We start from the raw sequence: 13,511 nt of genomic DNA, 5'->3' as shown, positions 1-13,511 counted from the left end.
GGAGATACATTTGTCCCACTCCCTAAATTGATTTTCACCCACCTCTATAGGCAAATTCCTAAAAAGGTAAAGTAAACGTGGTAGCACATTCATCTTGACTGCACTTATCCTTGCACTAAGACTGAGGTAGGGGACCAGGTTCCATCTATGTAAATCCGCTTTTATACTTAAAGATATCGGCCCATAGTTTGCTCAGAAGAGCCCCGCAAGGTATTTAGTCAGATGTATCCCTAAATATTTAATATTTTCTTTTTCCCAATGTAACTTGTATTACTTACGTAAAGTTGCAGGGGGTGTATAGTTTAGTGTCATCACCTGGGTCTTTGAGATGTTGACTCTGTAACCAGATAGCTTTCCAAAATCACTCAAGGTAGACATCAGTTCACTGAATGATCTCTCTGGTTCCCCCAGGCAGACCAGCACATCGTCAGCGAACATTGCTTCCTTATGTTCAGCTCCTGATATTATGATACCCTTAATATTTTGATTTTGTCTAATTGATTGGTCTAGTACCTCTATAAATAAATTGAAAAGGAGGGGCAAGATTGCGAAGCCCTATCTACACCCTCATTTCAGAATAAAGGCCTCTGATAGATCACCATTGACCTACATATGGGCTGAGGGTCTGTCATATAGCGCCTAAATTATACTAATAAACCTATCCTGAAATCCAAACTCCCCCAGCACCTTGCCCATCTGACAGAGTCAAAAGCTTTCTCGGCATCTAGACTCCCTATAATTACTTGAGTTTTGTCATTTTGTATTTGTCCTGGGATGTGTAATATTCTTCTGATGTTATCGGTTGTTTGTCTATGATGTATAAAACCAGTCTGGTCTAAATTGATGAGGTCAGGCAGTAGGTTCTCTAATCTGCCGGCAAGAATAGAGGTGAATAATTTATAATCTAAATTGAGAACACTAACTGGTCGATAATTCCCACATCCTTGTCTGTCTTTCCCCTCTTTTGGAATAACTGATATGGTAGCCTCCCGCCACGTAGGAGGGATTTCTCCCTCCTGCAGAACATAATTAAATGTCTTGACCAATAGTGGGACTAATTCTGTCCTTAGGATGCAATACCATTGAGAATTGTACCCGTTCGGTCCCACTGCCCTTCCTGCTTTTAGTCTAATGATAGCTGCATTAACTTCCTCTGTTGAAATCGGTTTTATTAAATTCTCACTTTCAAAGTCTGATAGTGAAGGTAGGCTCAGATGGCGGAGAAAGGCATCGAAACAATCTTCCCCAGAGGCAGCAGGTTGAGTGTAAAGATCAATGTAAAAGACCTCAAAACATTCCTGAATCCTTTCCAATTTGGTTTCCAGTATATTAGTTTTAGGGTTCTTAATTTTGTATTTTGTAGTACTTTCCTCCTGTTGCTTCCGTAGTTTGTATGCCAGATATTTTGCTGATTTCCCTCCTATCTCATAATATTTCTGTCTCAGGAAAGTTAAATTCTTCTCGACCTCCTGTGTATAAATATCATTGATTTCTCCCTGTAGTTTCCTAATTCCCTGCTTTACAGTAGTGTTTGGGTTGTTAATATCTTCCTGCTGTTTCAGCTTTAGCCTCTTCTGTAAATCTGCTAGTTTCTGTCCTTTGATTCTTTTTAGGTGAGAGGTAATCGAGATTAATTTGCCTCTCATTACCGCTTTAAGTGTGTCCCAAATATTAATTGCTGATACCTCTCCTGTGTCGTTAATTTCTAAAAATCCTTTTATGTCTTCCTTTATTTTAGAAACTATGGCAGGGTCATTGAATATATATGAATAAAATTTCCATAGGGAGTTTCGTTTTTTCCTAGCCATCTGCAGAGACAAAGACATAGGACTATGATCAGATAAGTCCCTCGTTAGTATATCACAGTCTTTGATCTTGAACCTATCTACCTTAAACATAAAGAAGTAATGCAGCCTAGCATAGACTTTAAATGAACCAGAATAGTGTGTGTAATCTCTGGCAGATGGGTACTCTCGCCACACATCTATTATCCCCATTTCTACCATATAGGAGTTTATTTTCCTTATGAGTGGGTTAATTTGATTAGTCGGATTTGTAGAGTCTAGTTTGGGATCCAGTCTAAAATTGAAGTCCCCCCCACAGACAAATGTGCCCTGAGAGTCCACCATTAAGTCAAAAATGTTCCTATAGAATACCCAATCACTCCTGGGTGGGGCATACACATTTAGTATTGTAATTTCAGATCCCTCTATCCTCCCTGTTACCCTGACAAATCTGCCTTCCTCCTCACTAATTTCTGAGATATGTTCATAGTTAAGTGCACCAGAAATAAGAATAGCCACACTCCTCTAATGATTGGATTTGACAGACAAGCAAAATACATATTTAAAACCATTTCTCTTCAACCTCAAATGATCAGTTTGATTCATGTGCGTCTCCTGAAGTCAGGCAATCTGGGCTCTTTCTTTCTTTAATTTAGATAATATCTTATCCATCTTGATCACATTCAAGACCCCATTCACGTTAAAGGAAATAATTTTCACTGGCTCAATTTGCATGAATTTGTATTAACTGACAGCACAGCATTCCCCCAAAAGCAGCACACAAAACAAAAAGAAACAAGAAACAAATAAAAAAAGGCACCAAATGGAATAAACACAAAACAAACAAAAATGTATGGTGTATAACTGAAGCATAACTGCTCCTAACCAAGCTTCCAGCAGTGAATCACTTCCACTGCTTCCCCTAGTCTTTGAAGGAAAACCCCTACTTACTCCCTGAGATAGGGGGCCTTCCGTAGTGATGACGCCCTCAGAAAATAGAATCCCCACCCATTTTGGCTCGACACTAATTAAATTTTTACCATGTCGTCCATATCACAAACATATCTTAATATTAGTTCTCTTCTCGTCTATATACTTGCAGCCTCTCCTTGTATCCTGCAGCTCCTCGGGTTTGCCGCGGGCGATGTCCCCCAGCACCCCACCACGACGTCGGCCTCTTTAATTCTCTCCGGGAGTTGCCGGTTGTTTAATCACTCTCACCGGGAGCCCCCGGCTCGCCAGGTCCGCTGTTGCCTCCTCCACCGTGTTGTAGATTTTTGCTCCTTCCTCATAAAACACTTTAAGCTGGGTAGAGGGTTCGGAAACGCAGGTTCTTGTCTTTCAGGATCCTCTGAATACTCCTTCCTCATTGCCATGGTCTCCGTCAGGTAGTCGTGGTCGAGGTTTATCTTGTTGTTGTTCCACAAAAAACCTTTCTTCTGCCAGACCAGCCTAAGCACTTCTTCTTTAACGGTGAAACATAGAAACTTTACCAAGATCGATCTGGGCTGGGAGCCGTTTGGCGGGGGTGCTAATGCTCTATGGGCCCTCTAGATCTGTAGTGCTGTTGACGAGGGGATGCTTAAATTCTCCCTAAGTAAGTTCCACAAACTGGATCATAGATTGTGATCCCCACTCGGCTCCCTCCGGTACCCCGTACAGTCTGATCGTCTCCCTCCTCGAGTGAGCCTCCAACGATGTAAGTTTTGATTGAAGCTCTTCCTGCGTTGTTATCATCTCGCCTAGAATCTCGAGTTTATCTTCGTGCCCAGCGACCCTGGTTTCCACTTCGTTGAGCCTCATGTTTGTTTTGTCCAGCTCTCCTCTGATGTCTTGTAGTTGTATATTTGTGTCCTTTCGAAATTCTTTCACCTCATTCCTAATGCCTCTTAGCACTTTCATGATCATCTTCAAGTTTACCGGTTCCTCCTCTTCCTTCATCCCCGCGTCATCATAGCTAGGTGCGGGGGATGCATCCCAGCAAGCCTCGGGAGAGCTAACCTTAGCTTTTTCTGTTAGCTGCATCTCGTCATCTCCAACTTGTTCAATAAGAGGCTTTTTACCTCTCCTGTACTTTTTGGACGTCATCTGTGCCCCTTTTCCCTTGTTTTTGTGCACTTCGCTGGTAAGTTAAATCATTTTGGGGCAGTTTTATTAACTGTTGTCGAGAGCTTCCTCGTTAAGCTGCCATCCCCGCTAGCCCTTTTCAGTCTTTAAGAAGAGTCTGAAGACCAACTCTTTACTGAACAACTACACAGAGAATCAACACACAGAACACACGCAAAAAATAAAACATCTGCACTCACTACTTAAAAGCACTTTCGTCCCAAAAACATATATGTCCTAAAAACACTTTCATCCTCACAGGACACAACTTAGTCCATTCCACTTATTCTGCTTATTCTTGTCTTGTCTCTTGACTTCATCCTTGCTTGTGTTGTATGATCTCTCAAATGTACGTCACTTTGGATAAATCTCTAATAAATACATTGTAGACTGTAGATTAAAGGGGATAAAATAAGACAAAATACAATTTACGCAATAACAAATTTAACAAAATAAAATACAAACAGAAAAGTTTTGAGAGTTAGAAATTGAACTTTATTAACCCTTAATGTCAGGTGTGTGTTCGTGCGTGTGTACACAACAGAAACACAGTGCTGACTCAGTTAAAACTAAATGTCAGCTGTTCCTTATAATACGGAGCTGTTCATTAATATAAACTGTTTTTATCTGTTTATCAGTTTTTATTTATAATTTGTCGTGTGTGTGTGTGTGTGTTTGTGTACGTGTATGTGTGTGTGCTCAGGTGAGTTCGGCTCGGTGCGGGAGGCGTTCCTGAAGGCAGACGAGTCGTCTGTCCAGAAGGTGGCGGTCAAAGTGCTGAAGTGTGAGTCTTCTTCTTCTGTGGTGTTTGGGAAAAGAAAAGTTAAAATAAATAATCTGAAGGAAACTGAAGTGTGCTCACTGAAAACCCCTGGTTTTAAATATAATAAAATATTTATGTTTGCATTTAATCCGTACAGGGCCGTTTGTGTTGAAGCACTGAAAGCAGCCGAAGAGTTAAAACAGTTAGAGTGAAAACAGTTAGCGTGAAAGCAGTTGAAGTGTCGTTTTTCTCCTCCAGCTGACATCACTTCGTCAGGTGACATCGAGCAGTGTCTGAAGGAGGCGGCCTACATGAAGGACTTCCACCACCCCAACGTCATTCAGCTGATCGGTAACACAAACGCACATATACACACACATACACACACATGTCCGAGGTCAGACAGTTTGATTGACAGCTCTTCCCCTCCATTAGGAGTGAGTCTTCACCGGCGTCCCGGCCAGCGGCTGCCAATCCCGATGGTGGTTCTCCCATTCATGAAGCACGGAGACCTTCACACGTTCCTGCTGCTGTCCCGGCTCGGAGAGCACCCCTTCGTAAGACTGTCTGTCCATCAGGACTTGTCTCTATCTGTCCATCAGGACCTGTCTCTGTCTGTCCATCAGGACCTGTCTGTCTCTGTCTGTCCACCAGGACCTGTCCCTGCAGACCCTGGTGCAGTTCATGTTGGACATATCTCGGGGGATGGAGTACCTGAGCAGTCGCAGCATCATCCACAGAGACCTCGCCGCCCGAAACTGCATGTGAGTCGATGTCGTGTTGATCAAACATCTCGTTGTTTTTTTGTTTGAATAAAAATCTGCTCATTGTTGATGTGCTGTCATCAACACGCCCAGAGAATACTGATTGGCTGCAAGCTGTCACCTTTATTCAGTGTTCAGTAACCTCTGTCTGTCTGTCTGTCTGTCTGTCTGTCTGTCTGTCTGTCTGTCGTAGGCTGAACGAGAACATGACTGTGTGTGTTGCAGACTTCGGTCTCTCTAAGAAGATCTACAGTGGAGATTATTACCGACAGGGTTCAGTTTCTAAACTTCCTGTGAAGTGGATCGCTCTGGAAAGTCTCGCAGACAATGTGTACACGACACAGAGCGACGTGGTAACACACACACACACAGACACACACAGAATCAGAAACAATAATCTGAGAGAAAAGTTTGATGAGTTTTTGAATCCGTCGGTGCTCAAAAAGCGTGTGTGTGTGTCTGTCTCAGTGGGCGTTTGGTGTGACCATGTGGGAGATCATGACTCGGGGTCAGACGCCGTACCCTGGCGTGGAGAACTCTGAGATCTACGAGTTTCTGATCAAAGGAGAACGACTGAAGAAACCTCCGGACTGCAGAGACGACATGTGAGTCAATTATATATTAATATATATTAATCTGATGTTCAGATTATTAATCAGATAATTAGATTATTAACATGAGGTTGGGATTATTAATCTGATGTCGTGGTGTCTCAGACCTCCTGACTTCTTCTTCTGTGGTTGGTCAGTTATGACATCATGCACAGCTGTTGGAGTCCTGTCCCGAGGTGTCGTCCCAGTTTCCAGCAGCTGGTCGTCCAGCTGGAGGCACTGTGGCTCAGCCTGACGCCTGCCGCCGCGCCCAACGAGTACACGCTCTACGTCAACCTGGAGGGGGAGGAGGGGGTGGCGCTGGGCGGGGCCCCGGGGCTCGAGGTGGCATCTGCGCCCGGCTGGAGCGTCCCCTGGCAGCGGCGGGCGGAGGATGAGGAGAAGGACTGGCTGATGGTCGGCTCCGGTGCTGCGCTCGCCATCGGAGGAGACTACAGGTACATAATCGGGCCCCGCAGCGCCGCAGACGACCAGGAGGGGGGGGCGGCGGCGATGAGGGCGGAGTCTTCGGACACGATACAGGAAGAGGTCAGAGATGAGGACGATGATGTCGTCATTAATGTCTGACCAATCACAGCTCCTCCTCTTCTCACCTGATTGGACCTGAAGTCAGCTGATCACAGACACACACAGAGACAGACAGACAGACACATACACACACACACAGACGCACACACAGACACACACACACTGGGTTCTGTCTGAACTCGTTTTTAAACTTTTTGATAAATGAATTTATTAACATTGCAGTTGGAGAATATTTAACTTTATTTTGAAACTTTATTTTTTGTATTAAATACAGATTACTGTGACACATTAGTTTAGCACAAAGACTCGAGGCGGGGTGGGGGTGGGGGTGGGGGTGGGGGGGTGGAGGGAGACGGGACTGTTAGCCTAGCCTAGCACAAAGACTAGAAGAGGGAGGAAACTGTTAGCCTATCTTAGCACAAAGACTGGAGGGGTTAAATACTCACATTAAAGTATCTGAAGATAAAAAATCCTGTAAGTAATGTAAATGTAAAGTAATTAAAATTAAACATTCTCAAAAATAATGACACCAAGTCTTATTTTGAAAGTTTGTCATTCTCATGAGGTACCAGGATTTTATTTCTCTTATTTTCATCATTAAGAAATAGTTTATTTTTTTACTGAGGCATTACTTTGAGAACGTTCCAGATATATTGTTAGTGTAAAATATTAAAGCACATTATAAACTGGAGTAAGAGTAGAACAACAAGACACTCTGGGTTAATAAACTCTGTCTCTGTGAAGATCTGCAGATGGAAACAAACTGTTTCCTGTTTAGTTTAATCTGTTCTGGTTAATATTCATCACATCAAGTTGGTCTTCAGGCCTGTGTTTAGTTTATTATATTATTATATTGTGCTCATGTTTATGGTAACAAACTTGAAATGTCACTTGAACTTTAAGACACCGAATCTACATTTTTAACTGTTTTCTGCCGTTTCTGGACATAAATGATCCAAAAATTCTAATAATGATGTTGCAGGTTTGTCAGCATGCAACAAAGGCTTTTATTATTATTATTATTATTATTATTATTATTATTATTATTATTATTATTATTATTATTATTAAGGTTTATATGGTGCATTTCACAAAATAACTGTTAAAACATGTAATGCAGGGTCTGTGGGGCCCGGGAACCTGCAGGAATCTGATCTGGTCCTGCAGGGATCTGATCTGGTCCTGCAGGGATTTGATGTGGATTTTGCTGCTCTAAAGTGACTCTCTTGTATGATTCTAACTCTGAGATGTTGTTGTTTTTAACTACTTGAACATTTCATGTAAAGATAAATCACTGAACCATTTGTTGTGTATTTGACTCAGATGTTGTTAAAGATGAAATGATTATTAATGTTTGATTGTTTCCTGACATCAGTTTTCATTTTAATGTTCATATTATACGTGTGTATGTATACACACATGGACAAAATTGTTGGTACCCCTTGGTTAATGAAAGAAAAACCCACAATGGTCACAGAAATAACTTGAATCTGACAAAAGTAATAATAAATAAAAATTCTATGAAAATTAACCAATGAAAATCCGACATTGATTTTGAACCGCGGTTCAACAGAATTATTTAAAAAAAATAAACTCATGAAAAAGGCTTGGACAAAAATGATGGTACCCCTAGAAAAGACTGAAAACAATGTGACCAAAGGGACATGTTAAATCAAGGTGTGTCCACTAATTAGCATCAGACGTCTCTACAATATTGTAATCAGTCAGTAGGCCTATATACAGGGGTACAGGTAGTCATTGTGCTGTTTGGTGACATGGTGTGTACCACACTCAACATGGACCAGAGGAAGCGAAGGAAAGAGTTGTCTCAAGAGATTAAAAAAAATATATAGACAAGCATGTTAAAGGTAAAGGCTATAAGACCATCTCCATGCAGCTTAATGTTCATGTGACTACAGTTGCACATAATATTAAGAAATTTAAGATCCATGGGACTGTAGCCAACCTCCCTGGACGTGGCCGCAGGAGGAAAATTGATGATAAATTAAAGAGACGGATAATATGAATGGTAACAAAAGAGCCCAGAAAAACTTTTAAAGGGATTAAAGGTGAACTTCAAACTCAACGAACATCAGTGTCAGATCGCACCATCCGTCGTTGTTTGAGCCAAAGTGGACTTAATGGGAGACGACCATGGAGGACTCCATTGTTGAAAACAAATCATAAAAAAGCCAGACTGGAATTTGTTGACAAGCCACAAAGCTTCTGGGAGAATGTCCTATGGACAGATGAGACAAAAATGGCAATTTTTGTCAAGGCACATCAGCTCTATGTTCACAGACGAAAAAATGAAGCATGTTTCGAAAAGAACACTGTCCCCACTGTTAAACATAGTGGAGGCTCTGTTATGTTCTGGGGCTGCTTTGCTGCATCTGGCATAGGGTATCTTGAATCTGCACAGGGTACAATGAAATCTCAAGACAATCAAGGGATTCTAGAGAGAAATGTGCTGGCCAGTGTCAGAAAGCTTGGTCTCAGTCGCAGGTCATGGGTCTTGCTACAGGATAATGACCCAAAACACAGCTAAAAACACCCAAGAATGGCTAAGTGGAAAACATTGGACCATTCTAAAGTGGCCTTCTATGAGCCCTGATCTAAATCCTATTGAGCATCTTTGAAAGGAGCTGAAACATGCCGTCTGGAGAAGGCACCCTTCAAACCTGAGACAACTGGAGCAGTTTGCTCATAAGGAGTGGGCCAAAATACCTGCCGAGAGGTGCAGAAGTGTCATTGACAGTTACAGGGATCATTTGATTGCAGTGATTGCCTCAAAAGGTTGTGCAACAAAATATTAAGTTAAGGGTACCATCATTTTTGTCCAAGCCTGTTTCATGAGTTTATTTTTTTAAATAATTCTGTTGAAGCATGGTTGAAAAGCAATGTCTGACTTTCATTGGTTAATTTTCATAGAATTTTTATTATTACTTTTGTCAGAATCAAGTTATTTCTGTGACCATTGTGAGTTTTTCTTTTATTAACCGAGGGGTACCAACAATTTTCTCCGTGTGTGTATGTGTATATATGTATATATGTATGTATGTGTATATATATGTGTGTATGTATGTATATGTATGTATATATATATATATATATATATATATATATATATGTATGTGTGTATATATATATATATATATATGTATGTATGTATGTATGTATATATGTGTGTGTATATATATATGTGTGTGTGTGTGTGTGTATATATAAATGTATATATGTGTGTGTGTGTAGATATATGTGTGTATATATATATGTATTTATACGTGTGTGTGTATATACACTACCGGTCAAAAGTTTTAGAACACCCCAATTTTTCCAGTTTTTTATTGAAATTCAAGCAGTTCAAGTCAAATGAACAGCTTGAAAGGGTACAAAGGTAAGTGGTGAACTGCCAGAGGTAAATAAAAAAAGGTAAGGTTAACCAAAACTGGAAAATAATGTACATTTCAGAATTATACAAGTAGGCCTTTTTTCAGGGAACAAGAAGTGGATTAACAACTTAACTCTATGGAGTCTTGGGCTATTTTGTCCATTTTTGAATTCTTTTCATGTCTTTGTAAGTCATTTTGTGTCTTTTTTTAGTCATTTTGTGTCTTTTTTTGGTCCTTTAGTCCAACATAAAATGTGATTTTGAATCTTTTTTTAACTTTCAAAACACTATCATGCTCAATAAAGAATGTTAAATGTTTCAAATGTGCATTAATTTCAGAGTACACTGAGACATTAAACTGCATCATTTTCAATTAAATTCTGGAAAAGTTGGTGTGTTCTAAAACTTTTGACCAGTAGTGTATATATGTATATATACGTGTGTGTATATATATATATGTATATATACATGTATATTTATATGTATATATATGTGTATATATATGTACATATGTATGTGTATATATATGTGTATATATGTATATATGATATGTATATATGTGTGTGTATATATGATATATATGTGTGTATATATATGTATATATATATATATATTATATATATATCATATAATAAATATATATCATATAATATATGTATATCATATTATACACACACATATATATATATATATATATATATATATATATATAAATTATGATTTATACATATCATATAAAGATCCAAACCAGAATTTATTCGAGTCCAGGCATGAAGCTGTCCACAGTGAGACTCTTTAAGAGAATAAACTTTAATCTCTCTGGTTTTATTTCAGACAATTTGAAGCGTCACAATGAACATAAATCTATTATTAAACATGTATTGATAATTATATTAAATAATTCATATAATCTGAACTCCACCTGATCAGTTTAATCACCAACAGGATCATTGATCGTTCATTAAGAACCAAAATATAAAAACACTTTAGAATCTAAATCTGCACAATAACTCCAGCTGGGAGAAAATATTCAGTGAAAAAAGCAACGAGCCATTCTGACATTAATTTGAGATAAATTTTAATAATTACTTTATTAACTAGAATTAGATCTCACTGTGGTCATCTGTCACACAAAGAGCTCTGAATATCAGCTCCTGCTTCTGGTCCAACAGACATCTCCTGGTCCCGGTCTAACAGAGATCAGGACCCGGAGCTGCTGGTCTCTGTTCGACCAGCTGGTCCTGTCAGCTTCGCATCGCGCATGTGCAACATTCAGCAGAGGCAGGATGCGCGCGCAGCTCACAGGTCTGTTACTGTCTTGTTGAGTTTAAGGGAAATGATCCGGTTCAATCTGTTTATTGTGTTCGGATTAAAGTCTCTTTGTTTCTGTTAAAACATTAAAGAACGAGTGAAACTGGAGCCGCAGATCCAACATGGCGGCTATTTGTCTGTCTGAGCCAGCACGGAGCCAACATGGCGGCTCGTAATACCCGAACTATCAGAACCAGGATCCTCCCTGTGTGTCTCTGTCGGTTTATTATGAGCTCCGTGTCTCTGGCTCTATGGCGGATCGTTAAACAGCAGGAACTCTCAGGAGTCTGAAACACAACAGATCAGACACAAACTGACCGGAGACCAGCAGTGACCTGTAAACTAACCCAGTATCCGTAACAATCAGACGATCGGTAATAATCAGTTGTCATCAAGCGGACTCAACCCGTCTTTGTCCGCAGCATCCCGCCGCTTCAGTCCTCATCTGACCGGCGGCGCGGAGCGCCCCGTCCGCTACTCTCTCCGGGTCCCGGTCCTCCCCGGATCCTCCCGCCGGGATCATTTTGAACCAGGTAGCGGCAGCAAGATGGCGTCCGAGTCTGCGCAGTACTGGGGCAGGACGGGCGGTGACGTCCCGGAGCAGAAACACCGCGTGCTCCAGCTGGACGGAGTCGCGACACGGCAGCAGACGATCCAGATCAGACCGGATCGGGATTAACGGATCACACCGGACCGGGATTAACGGATCACACCGGACCGGGATTAACGGATCACACCGGACCGGGATTAACGGATCACACCGGACCGGGATTAACGGAACTCCGCTGGTCTGGACGAGTCCGAGCAGTTGAAGGTAATTCGCGCGCCGTCATCAGAGCACATGGTCGGTGCTCGTGCACATACAGGGCCTAGCACCGGGCCGAGTAGCAAGCCTAGCTCAGTACCGGGCCAAGCACTGAGTACCGGGCCGAGCACCGGGCCTAGCACTGAGTACCGGGCCGAGCACCGGGCCTAGCACTGAGTACCGGGCCGAGTACCAGGCCTAGCACCGGGCCTGTTGGCCTCAGACCGGGTTCTACCGGTTCTTCAGGACTTCTTTGTCTCGGAGGTTAAGTCGCAGCAGATGGTCCTTCAGTGATTGTTTGTTGCCACCGGTGAGTACCTGTGACTAACTCTGTCCCATTGGAGTCTATGGGAAGGTGATAGTTTAAACAGGTCGAATGATTTGTCCTGTATCTCAGCTTTGAAAAATGTTTATTTTCTTCAGAATCTGCTGCTTCATCTCTACAATCACTCAAAGAAACAGAAGTCTTAATATCTGAAATTAAGTCATGTTATTCTGTTTTTAGTCTTCTGGAGCCTTTAAGCTATGCTAGCTATGCGTCCCTGATCCCTTACAGCAGAATAATAAACCACTAAATAACCAGAAAGTGTAAACTAAGTGGCAGCTTTGGGTTTAGGAACCATTAAGGTTTTTAAAAAAAATGCTGTTCATAGTTTCTGGAGGACAGTGGGGCTAACGGAGTGAGACTTTGATATATTTTACATATATATTTTTTTAATATTATAATTTTCAATGTTGCAGTAGTTTACTCTCTTTGCTGCAATGCATCATGATATGAAATAAATGCTTGTGCTGATTGTTTGGCTCTTAAGAGACTGTAGAGCTGCAAAATAGAGAGAAAATATAAATCAGACCCTGGACCAGCTTTAATCAAAGGAAAGGAGATTTTGACACCCCATAATTTTCTTCTTCTTTGGGTTTTGTTGACACTTAAAGTGGCGTTCCCATAGAAAGTTCCGCCCTGATGACATCATTTTAAATTGCATTGAATACATGTGGCCACTAGGGGCATATTCCCTGTCGCAGGGAAACTTCTGTTAATTTGACTCTTTAACATGAAAAGCAGTATCATGGTGATGAGTGGTAGAAGCTGAAGCCTGACAAACCTGAGCTGACGGCGGGAACAGATCTCAGCAGGTGAGAGCTGGATGGACTCAACGAAATTGCTCAAAGAGTGTTGAGTGACGAACTGATCGGTCAGAACAGACTGTGCTTTCATTACCTTTCAGCTTTTTGTGTTAACATGTTTTTATTCACTTTGTGATGTTGAGCTTCATTTCACTGACTGAATAAAAGACTTTGATGTAGCTCAGGTGGCTACATGCAGTCTATCTCTGTGTTCTGATATACTACAGCTCAGATAAACTGACCTTAGGTCCAGATACAGTCTACCAACCAAATGATCAGATGCTAATTTCCTACGGTGGAACTTTGCTTGTCAAAATTCC

The 13,511-nt window shown here is 41.2% G+C and overlaps 2 protein-coding genes across 8 annotated transcripts in view; both read left to right on the top strand.

The window, feature by feature from the left end:
• The window catches only part of tyro3 (TYRO3 protein tyrosine kinase), a 32,235-nt gene extending 24,323 nt beyond the window's left edge, over positions 1 to 7,912 (top strand). Inside the window, exons 13-19 of the mRNA XM_059353158.1 lie at positions 4,594 to 4,674; positions 4,912 to 5,004; positions 5,089 to 5,210; positions 5,308 to 5,417; positions 5,611 to 5,770; positions 5,886 to 6,022; positions 6,166 to 7,912. Of these exons, the coding sequence (XP_059209141.1) occupies positions 4,594 to 4,674; positions 4,912 to 5,004; positions 5,089 to 5,210; positions 5,308 to 5,417; positions 5,611 to 5,770; positions 5,886 to 6,022; positions 6,166 to 6,595 (1,133 nt within the window). The 3' untranslated portion in view covers positions 6,596 to 7,912. The remainder of the gene's footprint in view (positions 1 to 4,593; positions 4,675 to 4,911; positions 5,005 to 5,088; positions 5,211 to 5,307; positions 5,418 to 5,610; positions 5,771 to 5,885; positions 6,023 to 6,165) is intronic.
• Positions 7,913 to 11,202: 3,290 nt separating this feature from the next.
• Positions 11,203 to 13,511, top strand: part of mgaa (MAX dimerization protein MGA a) — a 31,058-nt gene continuing 28,749 nt past the window's right edge. For 6 of the 7 annotated variants that reach the window (XM_059353154.1, XM_059353156.1, XM_059353155.1 and 3 more), the window contains exon 1: positions 11,203 to 12,373. The gene's annotated coding sequence lies outside the window, so the exon portion shown is untranslated. The remainder of the gene's footprint in view (positions 12,374 to 13,511) is intronic. The other variant, XM_059353152.1, reaches the window with a different exon arrangement.

The sequence above is a fragment of the Centropristis striata genome, chromosome 16, assembly GCF_030273125.1.
Source record: "Centropristis striata isolate RG_2023a ecotype Rhode Island chromosome 16, C.striata_1.0, whole genome shotgun sequence".
Lineage (NCBI taxonomy): Eukaryota > Metazoa > Chordata > Actinopteri > Perciformes > Serranidae > Centropristis > Centropristis striata.
This window is presented reverse-complemented; position numbering and strand designations above follow the sequence as displayed.